This window comes from Podarcis erhardii (genome assembly GCF_964252035.2).
Source record: "Podarcis erhardii genome assembly, chromosome: 1".
In the NCBI taxonomy this organism is placed as follows: Eukaryota; Metazoa; Chordata; class Lepidosauria; order Squamata; family Lacertidae; genus Podarcis; species Podarcis erhardii.
The window spans coordinates 20,691,109-20,706,753 of record NC_138497.1 but is presented as its reverse complement, the minus strand read 5'-3'; the positions used below and the strand labels follow the sequence as shown (position 1 = coordinate 20,706,753).

General features: G+C 42.5%; 1 protein-coding gene across 4 annotated transcripts in view; it reads left to right on the top strand.

Annotated features, from left to right (window-relative positions):
• TUNAR (transmembrane neural differentiation associated intracellular calcium regulator) overlaps positions 1-15,645 on the top strand; it is a 58,812-nt gene that overhangs the window by 7,303 nt on the left and 35,864 nt on the right. Inside the window, exon 2 of one of the 4 annotated variants that reach the window (XM_081867358.1) lies at positions 4,608-4,879. The exons of 1 other annotated variant lie outside the window; for it this stretch is intronic. In XM_081867358.1, the coding sequence (XP_081723484.1) occupies positions 4,844-4,879 (36 nt within the window). In that variant the 5' untranslated portion in view covers positions 4,608-4,843. Of the gene's footprint in view, positions 1-4,589; positions 4,880-15,645 lie in introns of all 4 variants that reach the window. 2 more of the 4 variants (XM_081867357.1, XM_081867359.1) reach the window with 2 other exon arrangements.

Genomic DNA, 15,645 nt, shown 5'->3' with positions numbered 1-15,645 from the left:
AGCAGTCCTTTATAGTGCCCATCAGGCCCCACCCTAGACCAGGTGGTGAGTGGCAGGACTGGGGCCCTCAGGCGCTGAGCAGGGGAGTCCTTCTGGGTGGTAGCTGCAGCAGCAGTTCTTATAGGCCTGTCAGGCTCCGCCCTGGGCCAGGTGGTGAGTGGCATGATTGTGTAAGTCCAGCAGCACCCCTCTGAGGCCTGGAGCAAGTGTACTCTGCTGCCCCACCTCTGCCCAGGCCTGTCCGGGGCTAATGCTGAGCATGAACTCAACCCCTCACACACATTTTGCTGACCCATTCACACAGTTGTGAAATGGTGTGGACGTTCTGATGGTTCTCCAAGAGAGGGGCGGAAATTCCAGGAATGGAGGCAAATTCTTCTTTGTTCTTCTTGAGGGATGCTGACTGGCAGCTGTTGTTTCTCCTAAGAAGGCCTTTCCAAGAAAAGCTATGTCTTCATGTAATCATGTAATCATCTTGTAATCAGTTGATCATTGATGCTTGTAAAGACGTAAGACCATAAGAAGAGCCTGCTGGGTCAAGCCATCAAGTCCAGCATCCTGTTCTCACTAGGGCCAATCAGATGTCTGTGGGAAACCTACAAGCAGGATTTGAGCACAAGAGTGATCTCCTTTCCTGTGGTTTCCAGCAACTAGTATCTAGAAGCATTGCTTCCTCCAACATGGAGGCAGAGAATAGCCATCATGACAAGGAGCCATCAATAGCCCTCTCCTCCATGAATTAATCTCATCCTCCTTGAAAGCCATCTAAGTTGGTGGCCACCATTGCTTCCTGTGTGCAAAGAAATAACTTATCTGTCCCAACTCTTCAAATTTTCAGGTTCATTGGGTGTCTGTGAATTCTGGTGTTTCTTTCATGCCACGCATAATTTTATAAACTTCTATCATGTCACCTCTTAAGTCCCAAAACCTGCAGTTTTTCTTCGTAGGAGAGTAACTCCATCCCCTTGGTCACTTTGGTTCTAGATCTTTTCTGACTCTATATTTTTGAGGTGAGTTGACCCATGCATTGCACTTCATAAGACCAAATAATCAGCTGATTTTCACTGCTATGCAGACCACCAGTCCCTTCAGAAAGTTACAGTTCCTAGAGTTCTCTGTGAGGAAGAGGAATTGACAACCACTCTGAGAATTGTAGCTCTGGGCAGGAAACAGGGGTCTCCTAACAGCTCTCAGCACTCTGACTACAGCTTTTTCTTATTCATTCTCTACCAATTAATGAAAAAATAAATTGCATATGAATATTATCGTTTGTGCGTATGCACGTGTGTGTATGTGAAATTTAGGTGATGTTCTCATGTGTGTGGTATAGAGCTTTGTTGCACTTAACCTTACTTTGAGGTGACTGATGGGGGAGTAGAGATGGAGGCAAAATTACCGTATTTTTCGCTCTATAACACGCACCCGACCATAACACGCACATAGTTTTTAGAGGAGGAAAATCCGTAGGCATGCCACCCGTAGGCATTTCCTCCATAACACGCACAGACATTTCCCCTTACTTTCTAGGAGGAAAAAAGTGAGTGTTATGGTGCAAAAAATACGGTACTTTTTGTTTGCATTTTAATGGGGTAATTCCCAATTAACACTTCTTGAAACAACACGCAAAGTGAAACGTCGCTATCCTTTGGAATTCATACTTCTCTGAATTTTGCAATGCGGTTCTCCAGTCAAACAATATGTACCAAATGTATATATTGGGTGTGTATGTGCAGAAGAATACATATGTTGGGGAAAGCAATATACAAAAATGCACTTTATCATGGGAAATTTCTTGCAGAAATGTGTTAGTTCATTATTAGTTAAAAGTACATACAATAATGTGTTCATTAGGAGAATTTTGCACTTAAAAGCTGATGAATCTTCATGAGGATTTTCTTCTTCTTGCAAATGCCACAAAATGTGGAGAAATAAATTTAAGATTGGGAAAATGAAGACATTGGGAAAAAACAGTATTGGGAGATTAATATATGGTGCCAGCTGTTGGGCAAGTAAAAGCAGGTCTTGGGTGAAAAGGGCTTTACTGATCAGCACTGCCTGCAAAGCCCCTTGCACAACACTTCTCTGGCAGCAACAATCAGTTGTCTGTCGGCACTTGGGAAGAGTGTGCACAGTTTCCCCAGTGCTGACAATCAGCTTATTGTTGGAGTGTGGAAAGAACGGCACACTTCCTCCCCACCCTGCAAAGGCAAAAATGGGTCATGTGATGTCATTGTGACATTAGGTGTCAAACTTAGCCTGCGGGGTTTGAATGTGGAGGTAAGAATTTGGCCTACCACCCAGATCCTGTGACCCACCCCTGTTATAGATAATCATAGAATCATAGAATTGTAGAGTTGGATGAAAATATTGTTGTTGTTGTTTGGTCGTTTAGTTGTGTCCGACTCTTCGTGACCCCATGGACCAGAGCACACCAGGCACTCCTGTCTTCCACTGCCTCCCGCAGTTTGGTCAAACTCATGTTAGTAGCTTCGAGAACACTGTCCAACCATCTTGTCCTCTGTCGTCCCCTTCTCCTTGTGCCCTCCATCTTTCCCAACATCAGGGTCTTTTCCAGGGAGTCTTCTCTTCTCATGAGGTGGCCAAAGTATTGGAGCCTCAGCTTCAGGATCTGTCCTTCCAGTGAGCACTCAGGGCTGATTTCCTTAAGAATGGATATATTTGATCTTCGTGCAGTCCATGGGACTCTCAAGAGAAAATATTAGAATATGAAATATGAAAATATTATAAATAAACTATGTTTAGAAATTGTTATTTTGTGAGAAAGTGCATGTTTAAATGTGATTTTCCCAGCAGTTTTTCCCCTGTATTGTTGTTGTTTGCATTTTAATGTGGAAATAGCAGTGAAGCCACTTATGAATGAATGCATGTGACAGTGACTAGCTCCAGAAATGAACTGATGGCACCCATCCCTAGCTACTGGGCACTGAAGAGTCTCTCTGCCAGAGCTTCTGGAGAGTCACTGTCCATCAAAGTTAACAGTACTAAACCAATGGCAGTTCCATGGAACCCGGCTAATGTCTAAGAGAAATACTGCAAACTCCTCTTGAAATACAGTGGTTGGGCTTTGAATGCGGCTTTCCGAATTTGGAAAGTAAACTTCCATTGGCTGCAATGCAGTGGTGGCAGATGAGCCAAACCATGTAATTTGGCTAAATTTTAGTCAGAATTCTTTGAACTTCCTTCCAAATGATTCAACTGTTTTACCTGAGTAGGAGCCTCACATTCACATTTACTTCATTTGCAACTTAATGAATACATATTATTAGATAAAACAAAATAGAAAAATTCCTTCCAGTAGCACCTTAAAGACCAACTAAGTTAGTTCTTGGTATGAGCTTTCGTGTGCATGCACACTTCTTCAGATACCTATTATTAGATATGTGAACATAAACTTGCAAGCAGCATGTGAATGTACTTTCCCTACTTGTGATTCGCAGCAACTGATATCAAGAGACATAGTATCAAGAGACTGATAGCCTTTTCTCCATGAATTTAACAAACAAACAAAATAATGGGGGGGGGCATTCCACAAATGGAGAAACTGCCAGTGAGAGGAACCTGTCACTTGTCAGCGCTGATCAGACAGCACTGCTTTTAGCATAACTACAAAGGCTTAATTCTGTGTCTGAGCTTTCCAGTCACTTTGAAGGGGATCTGGGCAAAACTCTATTATTGAATACTCTTCTGAGTTGGTGGGCAGCAACAGCAGGCAGAGGCAAGGCATCAGTGCTGTGATCTGTGACAGTGAGTTAGTAGGCCAGGGCCCCATGTTAAATTTCCAGCATCTTCAAGTGAAAGGAACAAGCAATGATAAGAAGATGTATGCCTGAAATGTATGCGTCTCCACCCCCATTGTTCAGCCTGGACACTGAGATCCAGCTCCAAGGGCTTTCTGGCAGTTCTTTCTCTGTGAGAAGTGAGGTTACAGGGAACCAGGCAGAGGGCCTTCTTGGTAGTGGCACCCACCCTGTGGAACGCCCTCCCATCAGATGTCAAGGAAATAAACAAGTATCTGACTCCAGAATCTCAATCACCTTGGTTATTCTCTCCCACATCTCCATCACTCCCTCTCTTAAGGATCACTGTTCTTTGGATCATCTCTCTTTTGAATTCAGAGTAAGCAGCCCCAGAGTGAATCAGCCTGCGGCCTTTTCTCTCGGCTGGAGGATTTCCCCTTTCCGGCGAATTTGTCGCCTCTCTTATCCCAACCGCTTTCTAAAGAGAAGGCAGAATTTCTAACGCCTGACCTAACACAGGTTAGGAAAGGAGAAGCGGGGAGTTTCTTGTTTTAATCTTCTTTTAAAGCAGAGGGAAGTCATTTGTCGGCAGTGCAAAACTGAGCTGCAATTACAGAATATGCACTATGTGGGAATTGCGAAAGTTTGTTCATTAGAAAATAATTGCCTCTTTGTAGGGGGGATGGGCAAAATTTTGTTGCAGTGGAGTAAAGGAGATGCACCCTCCTCCTTTTTTGTTAGCTACTCCAGAGCTTCACTAAAATACTTCTCTCTCTCTCTCTCTCTCTCTCTCTCTCTCTCTCTCTCTGTCCTCCTCCCTTTCCTTTGGAGTCTCTGATGACAGCACAGATCTCGGAATGAAGAACCTCTCAAGGCTGATTGGAAATGGCATTGCAGAGCTGAAACGTAACTGGAGGAAACATACCTCTCAATGAAGAAAGTACAATGCACTTGAAAGCTCTGACTCCTGGTGAAGAATTCAAGCCTAGAGAAAACTTGTCCGCTTGGCTGGGAAGGATGGGTTGGACAATCTTCACGCATTCCAAAGGGAATCTGGATGCCATGCTGAGCTTAATCTCTGCAGCATGCTCGGCGATTTTCTCCTCCTGATGCATTGCATGGTAAGGCCATTTCTCTTCTCGTAGCAAATGCTGGTTTCTGTTTGAAAGCATGTAAAACTGTGCTCGTCGTTTGCTTATTATTGTAATCAGGCATCTAGGTCCTCAATGCTCGTGGCTTAAATGTTTCATGGTGTCTATTTTAAAAAAAATGAAAACATTGGCCAGGTTGTGATTTGTATTGTATTTTGGGGAGCAATATAAGATTATGGATTTGGTCCTGCTGTCACTTGTGTGTGGCTGAGTTGCATCGATTCAGCGGGACATATACATGAGTACCTATGCATGGGATTGTAGTCTATAATAGCCTTGTTACAATGTATGACCAAGGTAATTTGGCTGTTGAAAAGTGGCCTTCTACTATCTCTGATCCCTGCATAAGACAAAGGGGTAATAAAGAAGAAGACGACTTCTCTGGCTTTTCTGCTATGTTAGACTTGGATTCTACAGACACTAGGCAGGTAAAGAAAGTTTGTGGGTGGTCACCACTCAACTTTATGACAACGAAACCATTTCCACAGCCATTTTCTCAGCACAATTACTGCAGGCTACATGTGCAACTGTAATTGCATGGAAAAAGTATTGCATGAGCTATCGGCACACTGGTCCCCCGTTGCAGCAATTTCCACGATTGCGGCAGTACTTTGTGCTGTCACTCCTGTGGAGGAAATAACTGCAAATTGTGTCTGTGAACTTTTAGTAAATGCGATATTTCTCCCTACATTATCATATGCTTAGAGGTAGTGTAAAGCAAGTGACAACACACTCAAACAACAAAACATCCCTAAGCTACAAAAGCAATCTAACATTAGCAACTATGCACAGTAGCCCATGCAAATGACAGCTCTGAGGACTGATGGAGTGTGTGTAGGAGGCAGCGGGTCACCAGATTGTAGAAACAGTGGGATTTTCCTCTTTAGGACTGGAATCTTAAGCAAACTTACGACAAACTCAGACTCAATGAAATCAAGTAGGTTTCTTTTTGATCGAGCTGAAGGTTCCCTTGAGGTAAAAATATATCATTCACACCAATGGATGCCTGTTGTAGTAGCATTTTGTTCTTATAATTTCTGGACATCAATATATTTTTGATTGGCTGGACAAGTCAGGCAAAAGTTGGAATACCTGAAATATTGATAAGGCATTATGTATATATTGTCCTGAGGAATCACAGTGTGAGCATGAGGGAGAAAGACACGAAGCGAAACTCCTTTGTTTGGACAGTCAGTGCATGAGTAATAAAGACAACATAGAGGTGTTTTGTAAGAGAATGGTTGCGGTGGTGTTGCGTCCTTTGCTGGCACCCGGGGCATGTGCACATGCATGCACATGTACTGGGCAGGACAGGGGGCAGGGTGAGGAGGGTGAACAAAACCGGCAGTGCCAGCCCAGCACTCAGCAATGACACCATGGAGGGTTTCTGGGGCTGCTCTGTGCCGCTTGCCTGCCCGCCCACACAGGGCGGCCATTCAGCAAGGGGGCCGGGGACATAGTGGCAAGACAACCTTGGCAGGCAGGGTGGCACAGGGTGGCAAGACAACCTTGGCAACCAACAGCAGGCAGGGTGGAACAGGGATCCCTGAATGGGTGTGCCTGGTTCACAAAATTGTGTACCAGGGGCTATATCCCCTGTCTCTCCCCCCCCCCCACGCTACATCCCTGACCGGTTGTGCCTTGCAGAATCTGGAAGTGTTCAAACGTACAAGTCAAACAGTGACCCAGATGATGACATGGTGTGGTTACAGACTGGGGCTGAAGGTCAGAAGTTATCAAAGCAGGAGAAATAAGGGACAGAGCAGAATGGTGTAAATAAATAATAAATAAATATTTTTTTTATTTATACCCCACCCTTCCCGGCTCAGAAAACCGGGCTCAGGGCGGCTAACAACAAATTTAAAACATTTAATTGTGATACAACAAAAAACAGCATAAAATACAGTATAAAAGCGTGAATAACAATAAAGTTCTAAAATCAATTTAGGGGGAAATCCAGCCAATAAACATTAGATGATCACCAGGGCTAGCTGGCTAAATTAGTCCTATTTGGGCCAGCAAGGAGGCCAGGGGAGAATTAGCTGTGGGATCCCAGAGCGGGTAAACTTCATAAAAAGGGGAGGGGGGGGAAGGAAGGGGAATAAAAGATCAGGCTAAATTCAAATTGAAAGCCAGGAGGAATAGCTCTGTCTTACAGGCCCTGCGGAAGGAGGTTAAATCCTGCAGGGCCCTGGTCTCATGGGACAGAGCATTCCACCAGGTCGGAGCCATCACTGAGAAAGCCCTGGCCCTGGTGAAGGATAATCTGACTTCCTTAGGGCCCGGGACCTCTAAACTATGGTTATTCATGGACCTTAAGGTCCTCTGTGGGGCACACCAGGAGAGCCAGTCCCGTAAATACGAAGGCCCTAAGCCGTAAATACAAGGGCCCTAGGAGAAGTACAAATGGATTAAAAGGAGGTTATATGGGAAAGTACAGCAACTAGACTTGGAACCAATTCAGTTCCCATCAACTCCAGTTTACAGAAATGGGTAGTGGATAATGAGAAAGATCTCTGCCTCTCCCATAGACCTTGGAGAGCCACTGCCGGAAGTCTAATGACACTGTCTTAGATGCACTAATAGGGTGACCTGCTACAAGGCAGCTTCCTAGAACACAAGCAAAAGCTGCAGTTCCCAGCACCCTTAATAAAAGTTCCCAAGATTCCTTGGGGGAAGTCATGTGCTTTGAAGGTATGGGGTGTACGCAGTCGAGGATTAAGCACAGAAGGTTCTGCAGCGAATGTCCAGGGAGGCACTATATCTGAAGATCTCTGCTGGATCTTCTTTTCCAGCATCCTGTTCTCACAGTCACCAACCAGACATCTATGCAAGCGAAACATGATGTCAACAGCTCTCTCTCCACACTGATTCACAGCAACTGATATTCAGAGACATATTGAACCCAACAGTGCAGAGTGAACATATCCATCCTGGCTAGTAGCCACTGATAGTCTTATCTGTTATGAATTTGTTGAACCCCTTTTAAAGTCGGTGGCCATTACTATAGCAGGCAGGAGTGAATTCCACAGTTTAACTATTTATTATTATTATTATTATTCGCTGTGTGAAGAGAGATCCCCTTTTGTCTTTTCCCGAATCTTCCAATATTCAGCTTCATTGGATGACCCCAAGTCCTAGTGTAGGCGGTACTTATCTACTTTTTCTATACCATGCCCAACTTTATACACCACTACTCACTTTTCTTTGAAACTAAGAAGCTCCAGATGTTTTCACCTTTCCTCATAAGGTATTTGCTCCAACCCTTTGGTCACGTTGGTTGCCCCTTGCTGAACTTTCTCCAGCTCTACTCTCCCCTATTTGGTGAGAGGGCCAGAACTGTACACAGTATTCCAAGAAAGAGGGCATGCTGTGGTTCTCAAGGAATCCTGGATTGCACAGACACCTCTGGTGTTGGTGCAACATTGAAAAAACATGGTTGGGAGAGGTGATACTGAAGTTCCATCTGAGACGGTCCATTCACATGCACAAGTCACTACCAGTCCCTGGAGTGATCAAATAGTGAATGTGCTTGGCCCTTAGTCCTAAACCGAGATGGGGGGAAATATAGCTGCTTGTAGTACAGGCAACCCCCTAATTATTCACATTCTTCTATGCAACCCTGCTTACTATACATATTTTTGCAAATACTTTTGCCTAATTGCACAATGCAATTTTTTGTATGTTTACTTCATTCATAGATACATATGCTTTCCCCCATTTTGTACACAATTTTTGGTTGGAGAACCATCAGAGCAGTGCAAATTTCAAAGGATAGCTGCTTTGTGGTTCACCCCCCCCCCCCCAGGAAATGTAAATCAGGCAGGTTCACATTAAAAAGCGAATTGAATTCCTTCCCCATTCATATGATGGTGCATACACAGTAAACCATTCACTATGTTTTCTGTGACATCCAAGCACCCTCATTGAAGGATCTTAAATACCACGAAACACTACTCCCTCTGAAGAGGATTTGAGAAGAGAGAGGTACCGATAATTCCATGAAAAGCACAAGAGAACAGGGCAGACTTTGCCTGGCCCTTTAGAAAGAATAAAGATGGTGTCAGGCAAACATGCCTAGGGTGTGAGCTCTAACGTTTAGGGGCCACAGAAAAAGCTCTTTCAACAATAGCCATACATCTGACCTTCAAAAGGACATAGGAGGAAAAGATCATAAATGAACCACATTTGAGAAAATCATTATTACAGCTCTTATTTGTTTGTTTGTTTCATTTATGAATCGCTTCCCATGAAGGACTTGCTGAAAAGGCATGTCTTCAACAGGTGCCGAAAGCCCAATAGAAAAGGTGTCTGGGGAAGTTGTAAAGGATAGGAACCATCACACTAAAGGGCCGATTCCAACACTGTGTGGCGCAAACCCTGGTTAGGATAGTTTTAAGCATTTCCTGTGGTTAGAACTGAACGTTGAGGCAAATTCTGACTTACGGCACTCAATCCAGTGAAAAGTGAGGTGAAGCTAACATGTGACTAAAAACAATTCATGTGAGTAAAGGTTTTGTCAAGTTGGGTTCCTTCATTGTCATGGCAGCAGTCATTAAGCTTGGGGCATAATTCCTTTTTTTCTCTTCTAAACAGAGTCACTTTAATAACATTATTTTTGCTCACGTAAATCTTTCCTTACTGTGTAATTACAGCAAGCAAACTAGGTCAATAACAGATATATCAGTTTTTTTAAGCTCTGTAAATGCATTATTTAGCAATCTTTTCCAACTGCAAAAGTTTACAATTAATTACAGGTCCAGAAGCACAAGTAAATATATTTCAACAGAAGCTCATATTTTAATAATTTGTATATTTTTCATATAGTAAAAACTAAGGAAAAGTTCGGTGACAGCAGTCACGAAATTAAAAGACGCCTGCTCCTTGGGAGAAAGGCGATGGCAAACCTAGACAGGATCATTAAAAGCAGAGACATCACCTTACCAACAAAGGTCCGTGTAGTTAAAGCTATGGTTTTCCCAGTAGTGATGTATAGAAGTGAGAGCTGGACCATAAAGAAGGCTGATCGCCGAAGAATTGATGCTTTTGAATTATGGTGCTGGAAGAGACTCTTGAGAGTCCCATGGACTGCAAGAAGATCAAACGTATCCATTCTTAAGGAAATCAGCCCTGAGTGCTCACTGGAAGGACAGATCGTGAAGCTGAGGCTCCAGTACTTGGCACCTCATGAGAAGAGAAGACTCCCTGGAAAAGACCCTGATGCTGGGAAAGATGGAGGGCACAAGGAGAAGGGGACGACAGAGGGCGAGATGGTTGGACAGTGTTCTCGAAGCTACAAAAATGAGTCTTACCAAACTGCGGGAGGTAGTGGAAGATAGGAGTGCCTGGCGTGCTCTGGTCCATGGGGTCACGAAGAGTCGGACACGACTAAACGACTAAACAGCAGCAAGGAAAAGTTCAAAGTTAGAAGGGTCATTTACCCTCTCCAAAGTCCTGAACCAGTATGAGGGATCCAAGTGTAAACAGTACTGCAATGTTGATGGGGGTTTTGTTTTTTTTGAGTGGTGAGGTTCATAGTGAGGAACAATTTTGGGGTGGTTTGTGATGTTTTCATCAAAAGGGAGAAAAATCTGCCCTTTGCTATGAGATTATGACTGTCCCCAAGTGCTACATCTCTCCTTGCGTGTCAATCCTGAAGTTGGGAGATTAGTAAATTAAGATCCGGACTCTCTGGGAGAACAGGTCTGCCACACATGACTCCTATTTTAATAGTACATTCATGAGAGTCAACCTTCAGCCAGAGAACTACCCAAGACAAGAGGCTTGAGCAAGCGCACATCTCAGCTGGTCCTCCATACTGTGGTGTGATGCATTGTATTTCTATTTGCACTATGGTAATTGCATTTTTATGCAACTTTAGCCAATGCAAATAAGTAAGCAAATCCGAGCCCTTTCTTTGAACTCTTTTTGAGAGATGCATCTCTTTTTTTAATGATGGGTAAGTGACATGCTTAATTTGGGAAAAGTTTATGAGCCCCTCGCTACAATGGCCAATGTGCAAATTCTAATTTGAGTACTATAGAGAAACAGGAATCCTGAAATAACTTGAGTTTCCCTTACACCAACACATGACTCTGGATTCATTACACATGCTCAACTTTCCAGTTTGTTCTGCAGATCAGTAGTGACATGCAAGGAGCTTAAAACTGAAGCCTTAGAAGTGGCTCTTGGTGATTTTCACTCTGAATGTTAATTTATTTGTTGCATTTTGGGTGAAGAGGAGACAGAGAAAACACTTGTGGAATGGAATTACTGGGGTGCAATTCTTTTATCTTGCATTAAGGAGATCTAGATTCCCCAGGCATCATGAGATACCCCCCCCCCCGCCACATCTTTGAAAATGTAATTTTTCAGCATTTAACTGAGTCTGCAACACATGATTCAAAGGTGTGGAGCAGGATTTGCTTACCTTTGGTGCTCCAGGTGTCCTTCATAGAATTGTAGAGGTGGAAGGGACCCAAGGGTCATCTAGCATAGCTGTCAACTTTTCTCTTTTCATGCTAGGAATCCTATTCAGAATAAGGGAATTTCCCTTTAAAAAAGGGAACTGTTGACAGCTATGTCATCTAGTCCAAGCTTGCTCCATCTTCCATGTGACACAGCCCTTTAGATAGTTGAATATGGCTATCATAACTCAACTCCTCCTCTTATCCAGGCTAAACATACCCAGCTCTTTCAACTGCTCCTCATAAGGCTTACTTTCCTGATCCTTGTTCACCTTGGTTGCCCTCCTCTGCACACGTTCCAGCTTGTCAACATCCTTCTTAAATTGTGGTGCCCAGAATTAGACACAGTATTCCAAGTGTGGTCTGACCAAGGCAGAACAGAGTGGTACTGTTACTTCCCTTGAGCTGGACACTATACTTCTGTTGATGCAACCTAGAATAGCATTAGCTTTTTTGCTGTTGCATCCCACTGTTGACTCATGCTGAGCTTATGGTCTACTAAGACCCCTAGATCCTTTTCACATGTACTGCTGCCAAGCCAGCTGTCCCCCATCTTCTGTTTGTGCAGCTGGTTCTTCCTGCCTAAGTGCAGAACCTTACCTTTGTCCCTATTAAAATTCATGTTGTTAGTTTAGAACCAATTCTCCAATAGGTCCCGATTCTGTCTTCTACCCTTCCAAGTTTGGTGTCATCTGCAGATTGGATGAGCGTTCTCTCAATTCCTTCGTCCAAGTCTTTTAAAAAGACGTTGAACAACAAAGGGCCCTGGACAGAACCTTGCAGTACCCCACTTGTCACTTTTTCTGGGATGTTGAGGAACCATTAATCATTTCCAACTCACATCAGCCCCAACTGGCATGGCCAAGGACAGGGATCAAGGGAGTTGTTGCATACATAAAAAATGTTTGATCCTTCTTTAGCACCTTCTGGCCGACAATACCCAGGAGGAAGGCCTCTGGTTTCTTAGTGAAGGTATACTTAAATACCTTTTTCAGTTCATTATATATCATTTCCCAGAAGGCCTTCACCTTAGGGCATGTCCACCAGAGGTGAAAGAATGTTCCTTCATTTTCTTTACATTTCCAACATTTATTATCAGACGAATGGTATATTTTGGCAAGTTTAACTGGGGTCATGTACCATCTATATATCATTTTCATTACATTTTCCTTCAGAGCATTACATGCGGTGAAGTTCAACCCAGTGGTCCATAACCTTTCCCAGTCCTCAAACATGATGTTGTGCCCAATGTCCTGTGCCCATTTTATCATAGCCGATTTAACCATTTCGTCTTGTGTATTCCATTTTAACAGCAAGTTATACATTCTAGATAGTACCTTAGTCTTTGGTTCTAACAATTCTGTTTCTAATTTCGATTTCTCCACCTGGAACCCTAACTTTTTGTCATTTTTAAAAACTTCTTTAATCTGAGCGTAATGTAACCAGTCTCGCACTTTATCCTTCATTTTCTCCAAACTCTGCAATTTCCAATTGTCTCCATCTTTTTCTAATATTTCCCAATATTTTGGCCATTTGGCCTCCATATTGGGTCTTTTCCGGGCCTTAGCTTCCAGAGGCGAAAGCCACCTCGGAGTCTTGTTTTCCAATAAGTCTTTGTATTTTGTCCAGACGTTAATACTGCTTTTCTAACAATATGGTTCTTAAAGGCCTTATTGATCTTAACCTTGTCGTACCATAAGTATGCATGCCAACCAAAAGCATTGTTGAAACCTTCCAAATCCAGTACGTCAGTGTCCTTGAGAAGTAGCCAGTCTTTTGGCCAGCAGAAAGCTGCGGCTTCATAGTACAACTTTAAGTCTGGCAGGGCAAAGCCCCCTCTTTCTTTCGCATCAGTTAATATCTTAAACTTAATTCTGGGCTTTTTGCCCTGCCAGACAAATTTAGTTACAGATAGGTAGCCGTGTTGGTCTGCCATGGTCAAAACAAAATAAAAAAATTCCTTCCAGTAGCACCTTAAAGACCAACTGAGTTAGTTCTAGGTATGAGCTTTCGTGTGCATGCACACTTCTTCAGATAAGAAGTGTGCATGCACACGAAAGCTCATACCTAGAACTAACTCAGTTGGTCTTTAAGGTGCTACTGGAAGGAATTTTTTTATTTTGTTTTAGACAAATTTAGAAATATCTTTCTGCCACTTCCGGAAGCACTCCGTCTTGTCCACAATCTGTAGTGTTTGAAACAAAAACAACATTTTTGGCAATACATTCATCTTAATAGCAGCAATTCGGCCTAACAAAGAAAGCTTCAGTTTTGTCCAACTGTCCAAGTCTCTCTTAATTTCAGACCAACATTTTTCATAGTTATCCTTAAATAGACTCAGATTTTTTGCTGTTATATTTACCCCTAGGTACTTTACTTTTTTAACCACAGTTAGTTCTGTTTCTCTCTGAAACCGTTCTGACTCTGTATCTGTCAAATTTTTTCCCAACACCTTAGTTTTCTGTTTATTTAATTTAAATCCCGCCACCCGACCAAAGTCCTGAATCAGTTGTAATACTCTTTTCGTACTAGATTCTGGCTCCTGCAGGGTCAAAACTAGGTCATCTGCAAAAGCTTTAATATCATTACCATTTTAAAAGTATACTGTTTTTAGGTAGACACCTAAAATTTTAAGTGTATGCCTAAAGATGTAATTGTTGATACTCTTTAGAATTTTATCTTTATTTATTTATTTATTACACCTGTGAAGCATCTTGAGCACACATTTTAAGTATGTAAAGGTGACTGATATACCCCCCAAAATAAATGAATGCAGTTAGAAGCAAAGAAGAAAGGGAAGGAGGGCAATGGAAACAAGATGGAACAGAGCATGAAGATTTTCTCGTAAATGTTGAAAAATGGAAAAGAAAAGAAAATTACATTACATTAAAATTTAAAATTTAAAAGCATATTTGCTGTGATTATGCAAATGAAGTGGGGTTTCTGTAGGAATGCCTTAAAGCAATCCTAACCATGTTTACTCAAAAGTATGTTCAATGGGACTTAGTCCCAGTTTAGTGGAGTCAGGATTGCAGCTTTAGGGATTTTTGATTTTGAAAATCCCGAAAGACAAATCTAGACCAGCATGTGTGTGTGTTTGTAACTTCTGTAGTTGGGTATTCATTGTGTGTTTATGCAGATTTTTGAGAATATCCATAAATAAATCCAATGTGGTAATGGAAAACTATCCTGCTGAGAAATATCAAAGAAAGGCCATTTATTATGTGAAATTGGTACAGAATATTAATAGTGTTATTTGTGCCCAAACTTGGAAGATATGACATGAGCAGGTAATTGGTGCCTTTAATAAGGACACTGTAACTCTTCAATTGGAAGTAATCCCTCAAATTTATATAAAGAAGGGGGGAAATGTTTGGGAAGGTGGGTGGGAAAGTTTCTCCAAAACAAATCAGAAAATGAAGGAAATTCAGTTGATCACTCTTGTACTATCAATAAAACATTTTATCCACCAGAGGGACAGCTTTTATTAAGGCACCAGGCTTTTGGAGGAGAAGTAATTCTATAGCAGTACGTCCATGAAGATAAATTGCGCTGTGAAGTCTCTACCTGTGTGACTGGCGAAGGCTGCTCCATGTGAAATAGCAGAAGACAATTTAAATGATGGAGAGCATTGTTTTTCAGCCAGTTTAACTAGATATGAAATTATTAGAAGACAGTTTAATTGAATACATTGTTCTTGCCAGATACAACACCTGAAAATATAAGCTGGGTGTGCAAGAATGCAAGAATAAATTTAACTGCTTTTGCACCAGCCTTGGCCTGATCTCCTCGCTGATTTTGGAGGTGGAGGTTGCAATCCTATGCACACTTATCTAGGATAAGTCCCATTGAAATCACTGGCATTATACAGCATGCATTTGGGAATCCCAGGGTTTTTTGCATTGCAAGGAAAATCTAAACAGAGTTCTGTACCTCTTCAAAAATCTGGGGGAACTCTCTCCACAAAGAGCCACTTCCCAGGAATAAAATGCCATGTTACTGTGCATTTAATGACTCTACTTCCCAGGATAACCTTAGCATATGCCAAGCGGCACAGGTTCTATTGCTGCCTGGAACAAACCATCATCACTCTGGTGCTTGTGAATTAAACCATCACAGGGCAGGACCAATTGTATAGGCCAGGGGTAGGAACCTGTGGCCTGACAGATATTGCTGGACTCCAACTCTCCCTCCCGTAAAATTAAACCCATGGGTGCCAACTCCAAGTTGATGGGCATTACCATTCAAATGTTGTGTGCGTGACCCATG